At 41.6% G+C, this 15,828-nt stretch overlaps 1 protein-coding gene across 4 annotated transcripts in view; it reads right to left on the reverse strand.

Annotated features, from left to right (window-relative positions):
• Window positions 1–708: 708 nt before the first annotated feature.
• NTRK3 (neurotrophic receptor tyrosine kinase 3) overlaps window positions 709–15,828 on the reverse strand; it is a 323,228-nt gene continuing 308,108 nt past the window's right edge. For 2 of the 4 annotated variants that reach the window (XM_019726716.3, XM_019726714.3), the window contains 2 exons: window positions 4,212–4,370; window positions 709–1,070 (listed from right to left, as the gene is read on the reverse strand). In XM_019726716.3, coding sequence (XP_019582275.1) covers window positions 885–1,070; window positions 4,212–4,370 — 345 coding nt within the window. In that variant the 3' untranslated portion in view covers window positions 709–884. Of the gene's footprint in view, window positions 1,071–4,211; window positions 4,371–9,049; window positions 9,092–15,828 lie in introns of all 4 variants that reach the window. The other 2 variants (XM_019726715.3, XM_019726720.3) reach the window with 2 other exon arrangements.

Here is a 15,828-nt window from a genome sequence, read left to right on the forward strand (position 1 = left end):
CAGAAAGTGCAGTTCTTCAAGTTCAGAGAATAGAAGACCCTGTCGATTCTAGCAAGGAACTTGATCGTGATTTACACCCGAGATGGGTGCAGTCCACTGTCGTTGTGGTTTTGTTTCATTGTTGTGATTTGCTCGGTGTTTACCTGTAGGTGCCATCACCGACTCCCAAAAGCATCAGGACCACACTTTCTAGAACAGACACATTAGAAAACTGTCTGGGAGTGGAGGAAAGAGGGGAGGCACGGAGACAATGGCCCGGGGAGACACGAGGCCCCTGGTCGGTCTTATTTCCTTGCTGAGCAGTTGACGCGCTCTGCCCAGGCACCGGCTCAGAGCGTGAGGGCAACACACCTGTGCAGGTGAGCACTGAGTCCTGCCCACCCCAGCTCCTCCTGTCCCAACACGAAGATCATCTCCCTGCAACGTCACGGTCTTCTGCTCCAAAAAGCTATAGCTGAAGAGGCGTGGCCCACAGCTCAAGTCAAAGGGGATTTTCATTTGTGTCCGTAATAGTTAAGATTTTCTGAGTTGTGGTTAGTCTTGTGGTTTCTGTGTCAGCAGCTTCTCTCTGTATTAGAGGAGAAGGTATCTCTCTGTAGATATAGTTTTATATATATATATATATATGTGTGTGTATATACATATATATACACACACACACATATGTATATATATACATATATATGTATGCCAAACTGCCTTACAGGGTTTTTTTCTCTTTATTTTTTTTCAGTGTTGTATGTGTAGCAGGCACTTGAGTTTATATGAAGATGTTCATTTCAGTCAAGGATGGGAGAAAAGAGTCGGGCGGTGGAAAGGCAGGGGGATGTGAGGCCAGGGAGAGAGGAGGCAACAGAGTATGAGCTCGTGACGACCGGCCACCACTAGCCGAGGACGTCCAGGTAGATTGGGGTGGCTTTCCCTAAAGCGTGGAGGATTTTGTAGATTTCCTTGATGTTCAGCCGCTGCTGTGGTTCCCTCTGCCAGCACCCCAGCATGACATCATATACCTCTTTGGGGCAGACTCGGGGCCGCTCCAAAACACGGCCTTGGGTGATGCACTCGATGACCTGAAAAAGGGAGGACATTACGTCAGAGCTCAGAAGGCCACCACTTCATGGGTGCGCGTCAGAGCACAGTGGGGTCCCCGCAAGCACAGGCTGAGGGCCGGAGACAGTGCGGGATTTCCTGTCTGTCCTGCGCATGGGTCGCGAGGACAGTGAGCACATGGGCCTGGGCCAGGCCTCCATGGCCACCCAGGGACTCTTCCTGTGACTTCACTGCTCCTCTGGATGACAGCTGCCTTCATTTTCCACGTGGCAGTGGGGACAGGCCTCTGACCTGTCCCTCCTCCCCTTTAAGCCTGCGGGACTTTGAAACGCCCTGGAAGGAGCTCTCCATGACCCCGCCCCTGAGCCCCCACTTCCGGGCCAGCTCCCGTGTCGCAGCGTCTGTGCCCCTCTCCACAGATACCTCCAAGCCACTACATAGGTCTCTCTCTCAGCAAGACCCATCCTCCCCTGCTCTCTGCACTAAATCACGTATCCCATTCTCTTTTAAAGTCCTAAACAGTGGGACGAGATGCTGGATTCACCATCACCCCACTCTGTGGCCAGTGCAAGTTAGCTAACCTCACAGGATCTCAGCACCCTCATCTGTACAATGGGATCCACTGTCTGCTTTGAGCCCCTCCGAGGGGTGTTGTGAGGCCCAATGAGGACAAGAAAAGGGACCACCTGGCCCAACCTCCAAAGGGAAGGTCCTCAGGGGGAGCAGGAAGGAAGCAAAGAGCGTATGGCTGGAGCAGTCCAGCTGGCCACTCCAGGACCAAACCTGTCATTGGCGATTCCCCCAAGGAATTTCTTTGCTGATGCTGAATACGTGAATTTTCAAGGTTTCATCTTCCAGTTCTCAGTTTCAACTTCACTAACGACTAACGCTACCTCTGTGTCACCTGGGCCAAGTTACTTACCCTCATCTGCAGTTTCCTCACGTGCACATAGGTTGTGATGACAAAAACACACCAGAATCATCTCTACTGAGTATCTGAAAAATGTTACTTCCCCATTTTGCCCCCATTGGTATTTATGTGGGCGAGGGATGAGCCTTATTTCTCCTTCTAGCTCCCGATGCATCCTGTCTGGGGTTGTCTTGTGCCATCCCGACCTTGGGATGGCTTTTCAAACCATCATGCGCCAGTCCCTTCCTGGCCATATTCATCCCGAAGTCTGCAATGGCTCACTCAGCTCATTTCACTGCCAGCCTGACAGGTCTCTGGCAGCTCACATGCCTTTTTCTTGTAGGGACCCCGTTTCCACCCTCTGTTACCTCTGCCCCTATGGAAAGGGATCCAGTTCAAACTGCAGCAGCAGCTGCTAAAGCTAAGATCGAAAGTACTTGGTGGTGCGGCCCATGTGGGACTATCCAGGTTCTGAATTTCATCGCCAGTAATGGCCAGTATTTGGCTGCTCCGTGGGTAGAGAGGGAGAGGTGGCTGCTGGGGGTAGGAAGCCTGCCTTCAAGGCCAATGTCTCCCCAAGGAGTGTTAGAAGTACCGCGAACACCTTTCTGACTGCTGTGAGCCAGCGTTGGGGTCCAGGACAGATCTGCCACTGAGGTCAGTAGTGCCCTCAGCCCAGGCCCTCTCTGTCCAGGGGCTCCCACACTGCGTGCAGGCTGCCCTCAGGGTGTATATCTCTGTGTGTGTCTGTGAGCACTTGTGTGAGGGTGCATGCACGCATGCACGTGTGTGCACGTGAGGGTGCATGCACGCATGCCTGTGTGTGCACCTGTGAGAGTGCATGCACACATGCATGCGTGTGCACGTGTGAGGGTGTGTGCGCACATGCATGTGTGTGCATGTGTGAGGGTGCGTGCACGCATGCATATGTGTGCACGTGTGAGGGTGCGTGCACGCATGCATATGTGTGCACGTGTGAGGGTGCGTGCACGCATGCATGTGTGGGCACGTGTGTGAGGTGATGTGTGTGTGCTTACCAGCAATCCCTCCCCCGGGAAAACAGTAACGATTTTTAAAAGCACTACAACAAATGGGTTCTGACATAGCTCTTTCATTTTTGTAAAAGGTCATTGAACTATTTTGTCCTACTTTGGGAAATGTGATCAGGACCCACCACAGCTTGTGAACAATAAGATGTCCCAAATTGAAAGAAATGCTTTCTTTTCAGTCCTTGAACTTCAAGTAAGTAGCTAGGGCATCGGAAAGCAAAGATGAGCATAGCTTCAAAGAAGGAAGATAATTTCTTAAATATTGAGACACAATTCCAATATTAAAAATTTCTTGTGTTCACATTTTCCGGGAAAATAGAAAGCTGTAAATAAATTGCAATCTGGCATAGGTCTGCTGAGTTGGGAGACCAAGCCTCTTACTGTCCACAAGCTGTACTGCATTCCCAGGGTCAGCATGACCGTGGGCAAGATGTCACTGAGGGTCACCTTGACTGACTTTGGGGGCAAAGAGTCCTGTGGTCATGCCCCTCAAGCTCCCCTCTGAGACCCGGGCCAGGCCATGTCAGGGCCCCAAGTAGTTCCCTTCCCTTTGTCCTGAATCTCAAGAGGTGTTTGTGTGAAAGGTCCCGAGTCGATATAACTAAAGCGTTTAGGAAAATGCCTGGCCCTAAATATACGCTGTTACTAAAATGGGATTAGTCTTTTTTATTATTATTGTAAGTCAAAATTACAAAAATATGTACTTTATTATGATTCTGTTTACTAGTATGATTCAGTTTATTCCCGGAAGGCCACACACAGCTCTGTCAATAACGTGAAATTGGCCTTCCCAACACCGCCCTGCACATGCCATGCTGAGAACTGCTGGGGACCCAGATTATTCGGGCACACGAAGCAGTAGGTGTTTCCACAAGATGGCACAATTGAAAAAGTCATAGTTCTGTGTCATCCCTTTCTTTCTTGGTGAAACATTTGTGAGTTGTAAGTGTAGTAGAGCAAATAGAACGGTGACTTAAGTCTCCAGGTAGACACCTGATTTCCGGCTCTTCTGACAATTGTACCACAGCGCCTCCAGCTCTCGTGTTTTCCTGTTAGGACGCTCTGCCCTCCTGCTTCTGCCTACGTCTGTGTGGCAGGCTCCAATCCCACCTCCGGTCTTGCACACTATGCCTCTATCCTGGCCTGAGGGATCTCTCATCCGCCTCCCCCACCTGGAGGGCCGCAGCTGCCCCCTTCTGTACCTCTGTGTTTGAGAGCTGGAACCACGGCTGCTTTCCGTAGGTGAAGATCTCCCACAGAATCACCCCGAAGCTCCACACGTCACTCTCCGTAGTGAACTTGCGGTACATGATGCTTTCAGGGGGCATCCAGCGGATGGGGAGCATGGTGTGTCCTCCCACCTACACGGGGTGAAGACAGAGGCACACAGAGAGTGACCAGACGGCCGCAATCAGACCTGGCCATCTGCATTCTTCACATGTAGATACACTCTCGATGCGTCTTATTCTAAGATGGACAGAACCTGAGGCAACTTGCATCTGAGGGCCAGTGGAGACACTGAATAGGAGCCTACAATCCTGGAGGCAGCTAGCGTAGCAAATAGAGATAACACCTATGGGAAGGCAAGTTCCTTGGCACTGGAAAGGAAGGTCACAAGATCATTTGAGGAGGAGAGAAGGTTTCCAAGTCTGCTACTCTAGTCAAATCTAACCTCGAGAGGAAGGGCAGAGGGAAGTCAGGAGAATCCCTGAGTGAGGCCGTCAAGTAGCGGAGTATTTGCAGACCTTGGGTTAAGACTCCTTGGCCGAGACACGCAATGGTCCACGTGCATCAAATCTGTAGAACTAGGACCTGGGCTTCTGTATGACAATCCCGGATTTCTCACCACAACTTTGAACTCAGTGTTTCAAGTGAAGGGGACAGGGAAGTTCCAAAAGTATGGAAGACCACATGCTAATAAGACATCGGGTGGACCGAAAGAGAGTAATACACAACCGTTCTTAGCAAGACCTTCTCAACCAGGAAGGAGAGCGTCTTTTACAATAGCCTAAGGAGGACATCAGCCATCAGAGAGTCTACGGCTCTGAGCACCGAGGGCAAGAAGATGTGGCTGACATGGAGGGTACCCCTTCCTGGGAAGCACGTTAGGGAAATCCTCACTGCCCAGCAATGAGCAGGATCAGCGTAAGCGAATGAAAAATCACAGCATGTGTTAGAACTCAGGAACTAATTGCCTCATTAGGAAACAGGGTCTTCGAAATTTGAACATTTTGGCTACTACGTGGAATTTGTTAGAAAACGGATTACCGTTGGTAAGAAGAGCTCGCTACAAAACCTGATGAACTATTAATCAGAAGTTCTCATTGCTAAGGTGGGTCATTTGAGGACTAATAATAATAATAACAATAATAATAATGATGATGAACATTTAAGAAAGGATGACTTATTGGGAGATGGGTACATCTTACTTCTAAAACGGGAAATCAAGTTTGCTTTATCTGTTTGAAGTATTGTAGAAGATAAATGATAATATGGATTTACAGAAGTTGTTTTTGATCTGGGATTTTGTCATCAAGATAGGTCTGTACAAAAAGTGTCAAAACTGATGAAAATCTTTCTTTCCGACAAGCAAAGACTCAGAAAGTTGACCACTCACAGTCTTTCAGAAAAAGAAGCCAAAATTAATGAGGAGGTACTCCAGAAAAATAGAAAAAATAATTAGAATATACAATAACTTGGGATATAACAAACCGTGCAGAGCAAATAAGCCCCCAAAATGCAATTTAAATCTAAATAATGATTGCTAATTTGGTAGTAAAATATAGTACAATTACTAATAAAGGTTTCTTGTGAAATAGAGACATAAAGTAAATAATAATACAAATAATGCTAATAGTATTGCTGCTGCTATTTACTATTAAACGATACATATTTGGAATGAAATTTCCAGATAATTTCCATCGTAAGCGCATAGAAAATTAGGTAGAGAAATAATTAAAAGCCTAATAAAGACTGTCTTTAGAAGCGAGGGAAAGGAGCTTACAGACGGTCACCAATTGTTGATCACAACAGTTTAAATTCAAATGAGCTTGCTAAAAATTTTAAGTAGCTTTTAGAAGAACAGAAATAGCACACATAACTTCCAAATCAGTTTTAGAAAAACAGAACCCAAAATCTCTAACTAATACTAAAATGACTATCAAAAGGAGTGGGGTAATGGTGAATAGAAAGCACAAAATGAAAAAGTTCAAATAATATCATTATAGACAATAAGCACAAATACTACCACTTAAATAAGAAAAAAAATGTGTGTTAAAAAATCAAGATGCATGGTCTTTAGAAAAAGCACATCTAAAAGAAAATATTAAAAATGAAAGTACAAAAATACAACAAACAATAAAAGGAAAATTGAACATATAGGACATTCAATACAGATTATAATAAAATATTTATTAAATGTATAATATATTGAAATTGAATACATAAGTGAAAAAATTTCAGGATGCCACAAACTAAATGGCAACAGTGATTTATATCATATTTGAAGATGGCAAAATTCACCATTACGATAATTATAAACTTTTAAGCTCCAATTAAAACAGCAACAAAAAAGTATAAAGAGTAAAACAGATTACAAATAAAAGGGAACTGACAATTATAAAAGAAAAATAAAATACTTCTTTCACAAATTAACAGATCAAGAAGACAACATAAATGAAGATATATTTTAAAAATACAAATAATAAGTTTTAATTGTTAGGTATGGGTATTGTGTGTGTTTCACAACCTCCCTAAAAAGTTGCCTCCCTAAAAGTTATTTTCAATTAGCTAAAGAACATTTATAAAAACCAATCTCTATTATACCTCAAAGAAGATCTGAAATTCCAAGAGAAAAAACAAAGTAAGCTACATAAAGTAAAAGTAATTATTTTATTTGGTACAGAAGCACATACTGTACCAAATAAAATAAAATAGAAATGGACAACAAAAGGATAATGTTTAAAAAGCTTCTCTTTAGGCGAATAAAAAAATATTTTTGGGGAAAAAAGACTAATGAAATAAAATTTAAAACTATTTAATTATAATAATAATTCAAGTCTTATTCATTGAGACCTATGAAAATGTAACTGAAGTAATTTTTTTTGGAAAATTTACAGCATTTAAGCACATTTATAAAATAGTTAAAATAGAATTAACTTAAATAAGGATTTAATAAGGTAGTAAAGATCTACAAGATAAATTTATAGAAAGCAAGAGAAAGTAAATAATAAAGATACAATGAGAAAATGGAATAAACAAAGCAAAAAAAAAAAACAACTACAACAGGGAAAAAGCAGACTAGACAATCAATCGCTAGGTCTTTTAAAAGTAATATATAAGGGGGTTGGGGGTGGGAGATGAGGGTAAGGGGGATCAAATATATGGTGATGGAAGGAGAACTGACTCTGGGTGGTGAACACACAATGGGATTTAGAGATGATGTAATACAGAATTGTACACCTGAAATCTATGTAATTTCACTAACAATTGTCACCCCAATAAATTTTTTTAAAAAGTAATATAAAACTTTGGCAAGAATAGTAAGGGACACAGAGGAGACAACGTAAAATGTTAAGAATATTGCAACAATACATTTTGAAATATAGTTTTAATGATTCATTTACTAGAAAATATTAATAAAAAAAGTTAAGAGAAGTACAAAAAAAATTGCAATGGTAGTAAAAAAAAATGTATACATTAGAAAAGTACAAGGTCCAGAAGGATTTATAGGCGAGTTCTTCTAAAGATTTCTATCCTATTTATACTTTTCCAAAACAAAATCAAAACAAAAAGCAATCAACTTCCCCAAGCCACTCTATGAGGCTTGAATGTTTCTGATGAGAAAATCGGTCAAACTTAGCATATAGCTTTTAATATATGAATACAGATATAGATATTTTAACCACATATGTATAAAACTGTGTCTGTTATGAAACGTCTCAAAATCTGAATAAAATATTATCAAATGAAAATACATTACAAGAATTCCATATTATAACTCAGTAAGCTTTGGACTAGAAATGCAAGAATGCCTAAGAAGTCTGTTTACTAAATTAAGAGATAAAAGAAAAAGAAAATCTATCCTTTCAAAAGATGCCCCAAATTTTCAATACCATTTCCTGATTAAAAGCTCTAGTCTATTAGTATAGAAGGTAACCTCCTTTACTTTAAGACGCTAAAGACAATTATTCACTGATGAAGCATTGGCAGAGCGGACAGTACCTTCTATCAGTGATTTTATGCAACACTGTCCAGGTGGCGTCCTAGCCAATGCAATAAAACTAGAATTAAAACAAGGTAGAAATATTCAAAAGGAAGAGTCAAAACTGTCATTGTTTGCATATGATATGACTATTCAAGACGATTAACTAAAATGCAATTAGAACCATTATGTAGTTTAGTCAGCCACGAAGATGTAAAAGGAACATACAGAAGTCAAACGATTCTTACACACCAGTAGCAACAACTTCAAAATTCAGCAGAAAATAAGATTGTTTGTATAATAGCAACAAAACATGTTTAGAATTCTTAGGCCTAAACCTCAGCAGAAAATGTAGCAGGTCTATTTAAATTATTGAAAACATAAAAGATCTGAATAATTGGAAAGGTATGTCTTTTCCTTGCATAAGAAGACTTAGTATCACAAATCTCACAAATCTCTCATTCCTCACTCAAATTAATCTAAAAATTCAACACAATCCAAATAAAAACCCCAATGGAATGATGTATGGAAACTGACACGATGATAGTAAAAGTCATCTAAGGGAGTAAATACTTGATAAAAACTAAGATAGACTTGGAATAGAACAACAAGGGATATTTGCTTTACCAGATAGCAAAACTTATTATCAAACTACAGCAATGAACACACTGTGCTACTGGCATAGGAATAGACAAATTTCATTGATCAATGGAACAAATAGAGTCTAGAAGTAGACCCATGTATAAGTATTGGAATTTAATACATGAAATGGTAGGTTAGTAATCAAAGCATTGGGACAATGAACTATTCATTTGAAAAGTACACTTAGATACCTACCTCACACCATATACAAAAATCATTTCCAGATGGATTAAAGAGCTAAACATAAAAAACAAAACAATAATAATATTAGAAAAAAAACTTAGAAAAGTATTTCTATAACCTCAGGAGAGAAAGACCTTAAATAAAACACATGTTCAAGAAGTCATACAAGATAGGACTTCAAGCTATAACTTGTAAAAGTAAACAGTTTTGCATGGCAAAATACAAAATAAACATAGTTAAAAGACAAATGACAGAGAAAATATTGGCAATATGTGTCACAGACAGAGAATTAAAATCTACACATTATAAAGTATTCCTTTAAATTAGTTTTAAAAAGCAACCCAATAGAAAAGTGAGTCAAGAGTAAGAGCAGAGGGTCCACAAAAACACGACAAATGGCCACAAACACATGAAGAGATGCCTGTCAAACAACAGAGACATGGTGTTGCAATGTCACATGGGAAAAATTGATACATACTATCTGGTGCTTGAGAGGGTATGAGGAAAGAGTTACTAGGAGTCTTAGAAAATATTTGTTCATGCAAGCAAAACCACTTGGTTGAAGATGTTTATGTCATTGTTTTCAGGGGCAATAATTTGTTTATCACTAAATGTAGATGCAGCATTTAAGAGGAATATAGTACAGTTATGTGTGCTGATATGGATATGCATATGTCTAGGATACATTAAGTGAAAACTCAAGACATTCAAAATATACCGGGGGTGCCAAAACAATGTCTACAAGTGGACACTAGGGTCAGCGTTGCTCAAGCAGCAGCTCGCCGTCATCAGAAGTGTCTGGACGCTGATGGGAACCACATTGAGCACCTCTTGTAATTGCAGAAGTCAAATGTGACTTGTATTCATTTTTCGTTATCGGTATACATTGAGTATTACAATTTTAACACAGTTTTCCCCTCTTAAAATGTGTATACATTTTTTGGCACCCTCTGTGTATTAGCATTCTCATTCATGTAGAAATATGTATACATAAGCAAATATGCTATAGGGCAATAATGTAGAACTCTGCAAGAGCAGAGAAAAAAGAAGGTCCAGAAAGACAGCCATTAATTAAATCAGTGGTTTCCTCTAGAGAGAGTAGCGGGAGTGAACCTTGATCAAAGGGAAAATTCCACTTTTTACTATACGTATTTCTGTGCTGTTTGAAATTTTATCATGATCATGATAAAATTTTATCATGATACATAACATTTGAAAATTTAAAAACAATAAAAGAAAAAATACACATGTCAATTAAGTGAACTTAAAGCTCTGTGTTAAAAGATGGTATTTTTTAAGGAAAGTTATTGTTTGTGATCGAATCTAGTAGAATATTTTATTGTACGTGGTTTCTTGATTAAAAAATGTAGAAGTCAGTAATATCGGAACATTTTTCTTGATAAAAAGTTTTAAATCATGGATTCCTCCCAACGGATGGTGGTGTTTGCCTCATGTGATGACTTGGTACATAATCCAGAAGAAGTGTTTCAGATTAAAACCTCCACGTTCACAAGGAGAGAGACATTAAAGTACACTTGTGTACATTTTGGTGAGCTTAAGTGTTTGGGCAGAAAACTACCAGAAGGGTATTAACTGGCCAGAGGGGCCCCACCAAGGAGAATTTTATCAAGATTTCCACTGGGGAACACCACCAACGTGGGTGCAGAGTACATAGCATTCCTCCAGAAGTGGACAAAAATATTTTCCAGAGGCCAGTGAGGTAACAAAAAGAGCAATACATTGGAAGTGAGAAGCCCTGGGTTCTTTCTGATGTGACTTTTGACAAGCACTTAAGTGTCTCCAAGTCTCGGTTTCCTCATCTTTAACACAGGAGTGAAGCCACAGCCCTGCCTAAAGTGAGGAGCTGCATGTGAAACCCCAATGAGCACCCAATGAGCATCAAATGCAAACACATAGTTAGAGCATAAGGCCCCCTGTGTCCTCACGTGCTTCTGCACAGCGTGACGAACCCAATTTCCTAGATTTTCCATATTTCTGATAAAGATCCACCTAGACTACACTGATTTTCCCCAGGGCCACCTACATCCTGCTCCCACCTTGGAGAGATCCAGTCTGTTAAAGACAGTGCTCAAATCTTCCTCTGGTAAAAAAAAAAAAAAAAAAAAAAAAAAACTGACAAATAGCCCCAAGGTAAAACCTAGCCAGAGAAGCGATGGGCTGAAAGACTAATCATAGTGAGACTACTACTCATTAATGCCCAGAGTACCAGCTGCTGGGTGCTCCACACGTCTCTCATTTAATCCTCCCTCCCTTCCTATGTGACAGAATTCCCTATGATCCCATTTCACAGATGGTAAGGTAAGTCCCCTAGCCACTGCCTGAGAAACAGTAGCTAATGATCCAGGCTCCCAGAGACATACATTAAGGATTAGAAGGCTGAGCCTTGAAACAGGAAACGTGGAAGATATTATTCCAGAAATCAAACAAATCCTTGGAGATGTCTGGATTACACTACCTTGGATGACACCTCCCGGCACCTGTACTATTGCGAACTCAGGTATTGTCAGCCTGGCTACGCCCCTCTTGCCCCTAATGACGCCACAGCCACTGGTGCTCACGGCCCAGATCCATTCTCTCATTAGTGTCTGCAAAAGGACGACACTGTAATTCTAGCATTCCCTCTGCAGATGGTAGCTGGAAATCTTCTATGAAAGAAAACTTTCCTTCAGTAAGCATTTGGGTTTCCTGATCACAGTATATCTAGGAAATGCTTGGTTCTCTCTCTTTATTTACCAGTTCTCAGAATAATGAATTCATTCCCTAGCATCCTCCAAAGGTGACCAGTAACAGGTTTGTTGGGATTTGTTTTGGTTTTGAGAAGCTGTATCAACCTGTGTGTGTGTGTGTGTGTGTGTGTGTGTGTGTGTGTGTGTGACTTTCTTTAGTTTTACATCTGCATTTTTTCTTATGCTAAAAATCGTTATTCTCACATTAGTAATATTACTTATTTGCTTTACCTTACTATATCTTTTATATATGTGCACATATATATTTCAAAATAACAGCTCAAACACCATTACTTACAATATTATTACTAAAAGCTGTCTACAATCTTTGCAGTTCTTTTTAACCTTAGGATATACCTGCTAGGAACATAGGTGAAACGTGGCTGTTTTACAGTCACTTGAAATGGTTACTTTCTGTGTGGTGAAGTCACCGACTTAATACACAGTTGGGTTTATTAATTTCATTCTGCTTTTTATTTTTCAGAATTACTTGGCTTTTTCTTTCCCCTTTGAGTTAATGTTGTTTTATAATGATCTAGAGTCTGTTACAGGGTTTCCAAGTCCAAATCACAAAACAAGGTCCATGAAAACCGCAGGCTAATTCCACCTCCCTTCACTTTCCTGTCCTCCTGCCCCTACAGGTAACCGTTTTTCTGTCCTTAGTCTATGCTTCTATTGTTTTAAACATCAGCAAATATGGGCTATACTCCTTTCCCTCACTTTCTTAGATAAAAGGTAACATCATACCTGCATCATATGAATTTTTTCAAACACTACACTGAGAACCCGCCTGTTGTCCAGCAATCCCCCTCCCCAATTGCGTAAGCACACACACGCATGCACACGTACTCACACACACACACACACACACACACACACACACACACACCTGCCACTCTCAAAAGACAAATCTCTCACTCATTCTAAATCTCAGGAAAGAAAACCTACAGAGCACAAACAAATAAACCCCATGAAATATGGGTACAGGTGTTGAAAATAAATATCTCCAGTGACTAGGAAATAAATCCTTTTGCAAGTCGCGTAGTTTCCAACTCTTTTCAAACAACTGAAGGGTGACAGAGCTAAAAGAATTATCAGCTGAGAGAAGATTAAAAAGAAACATTGGTAAGAGGCCAGGGTGTGATTTTAGGCAGAGACCTAGATGATAGTTTCAAGACTTGCCCCACGTGACCTTGGGTCCTTTCCCATCTATTTGTTTCTTGGGAGTTACGTCTCTCAGTTCTCATATTTATAAAAATGAAAAACAGGAATAGAATTGATCCCGAACCTCCTTTACTTTAGTGATAAAGAACATTCACTTATGAATACACGAAGTACTGAAATACATAAGAGGTGTATTTCCGATAACATACTTCTCAGCTTTCCTCTTCATCAAAAGTTGTTATAGGTGCAGTATTTTGAGCCACTGCCTATTTCTGGGTACTGCTAATACTTGTAATGATAACTTTATCCTAAAACTCTTGACATCTGTAAACTTACAGTCATTGAACATTAAAAAATTAAATCAACAGACATATTTTTGTCATACTTCATTAGGGCAGAGTGGCCAATAAAAGGTTTCCATGCATAAAAATATAATATATAAGGACAAAATTCAGTAGGGTAACTGGAATGAAAATATAAATTCAAGAAAAAGAAACCATGTAAAACTGTTTCAGAACTTCATGTGTTTAACAGATGATGTATCGAATTACTCTGGTATTTAAAGTTCATTAGCTACATTAAAGGAGGGATGTATTTCTTAATGTCAATATTTACACTATTCTGAAGATGGCATCACTGGCAACTATTTGAAATGAGGTTGCAAATTTTACATGGCAACTTGAAACATGTAAGGGGCACACATGGTTTTTCAAAATTCTTTCCGGGGCATAAACGTCTGAAGGGCACAGGTCTGGAGACGGAGCGCCCAGTGGTACCAAGTTTGGAGTCTGGACTCTCTGGCTGAATTCTATCTTTCCCCCACGGCTGCATCGCCGTCATCCTCAGGCTGTCAGCAGTGTAAGGGGAGAGGATGTGAAAAGAGGAAGCAAAAACAGCACCCCCACCTCCAGGCGAGGGGGCCTACAATCCCCAAACCCATTTCTTTCATTGAAGCCTTCAGCCCTCACCCCCCCTCTTGCCCTGAGAGCCAGGAGTAAGCGGGGCTACAGGTGTTGAAAACTGAGTGGCTACAAGCTCTCAGGTTCCACTTGTCACGGGGGCAGAATGTTCACCCTCGGGGCACCTCCCACCTCCCCACCCACCGCAGCCCCCCGTTCTCTTCTGAACCAGCCCTTTTCCTTCGTGAAAAAGGAATTGTCTTGCTCATTTCCATGGAGTGATGCCAACATTTCCTGCAGTCAGAGGGAACCCACTGCTCTGGGTTAAAGAGAAACTCATCTGAGTTCTAGGAGGCTCTTGGGCCTCTTATATCTAATTACACAGAGAAGGAGGCGGCTGGTGGCTTCCAGAGAACACACAGAAGCCTCTTCTCCCCCAGAAGTTCAAACCGTCTGTCCTCATGCGATTCTGAGAAAGTGGAAAGGAGACAAAGTGACCCATACAACTCAGATAAAAGAACCAAACCCAGCAAAGGTGAGCAAATACAGATTCACAGGGCACGATATTTCTGGAATCACTGGAAGGTTTCCTGCTTCCTCTATAATCACTAATCTGCAGAGGCTGAGTCAGGATCTGTTCACGCAGATGAGAAGGCAGTGGCTTTCTGATAAGTTGTAAAAACTTTGCAACATACGTTAATGGCAAAACGGCTCAATCAGGAGATTATCATAAAGACTGTCATTTATGGTGTGGGCCATTACTTTTTATTTATTCAACCTTCATCTTCCGTGGTCACATGTCTCAGCACACAGAAGAGACTCTATATGCCTTAAGAAGAAATGAAAGGCTTAGTGTATGCTTTCTTCATCCCCTGGTTTCCCACACGCCCTGGGTCTGTGCCCGCTCTGCTGGTCTGAGGGGAGTGGCAGCCAGGCGGGCACTCACTGTGAAATCATTGCTACTCTTGTTCCAGAGGGTCTGAGGATTTCACACACACATAAGGCCACACGTCAGCTTTATCTATACGAGGTCTGACAATTAAGTTCACGAACTCATCCTAGAAAAAGTGCTCCACACCTCACTGCTGAATATCACTACGGTCACCTTCGAAGTACTCCCCTTGGGAAGCTCTGCACTGATGCCAGCGCCTAGTCCACCCTTCAAAGCAATTCTGGAACTCTTTTTCTGGAATGGCCATCAGAGCTGTCATCATATTACCCTTGATGTCCTGAATGTCATCAAAATGTCTTCCCTTCAAAATTTCCTTTATCTTCGAGTAAAGAAAGAAGTCATTGGGGGCCAGATCAGGTGAGTAGGGAGGGTGTTCCAATACAGTTATGTGTTTACTGGCTAAAAACTCCCTCACAGACAGTGCCGTGTGAGCTGGTGCATTGCCGTGATGCAAGAGCCATGAATTGTTGGCAAAAAGTTCAGGTCATCTAACTTTTTCCCGCAGCTTTTTCAGCACTTTCAAATAGTAAACTTGGCTAACTGTTTGTCCAGTTGCTACAAATTCATAATGAATAATCCCTCTGATGTCAAAAAAGGTGAGCAACAGCGTTGCCACAAGTTGGCGCACTGAATCGCCAGACCTCCGTATCTAGCACAGACACACGTCTGTACATCCCAAGGGCGTGTCCACATGAGCATGAGTGCCCGTCCCTGGCACATGCGTGTGGGTCCAGTCACGGGCACACACAGGCCTGTCAATCAGGCCCTGAGCACATGAAGGTAGTAACCTCTTCCTTTGAACGTCTCCTGGAAAACGCGGCCTAAACCTGGGCGGAAAGGCCCACGGCCTTCTTCCAATGTGTCCTGTCTCCAAGACAGCAAAAATCGTTTCCCTCTAAAGCAGTTGATTAGCTTTGCCGGCAGCTCCAAAACATGCCAGAGCCATACAGCCCTCCTTCCTGGAACTAACCCTCCTCGCTGCCCGCCCCCTCCAACTGCTGGGCTCTGCAAATAGCTCCCTTCCCACAT

The sequence above is a fragment of the Rhinolophus sinicus genome, chromosome 13, assembly GCF_057876585.1.
Source record: "Rhinolophus sinicus isolate RSI-liver-muscle chromosome 13, RSI-T2T, whole genome shotgun sequence".
NCBI lineage: Eukaryota > Metazoa > Chordata > Mammalia > Chiroptera > Rhinolophidae > Rhinolophus > Rhinolophus sinicus.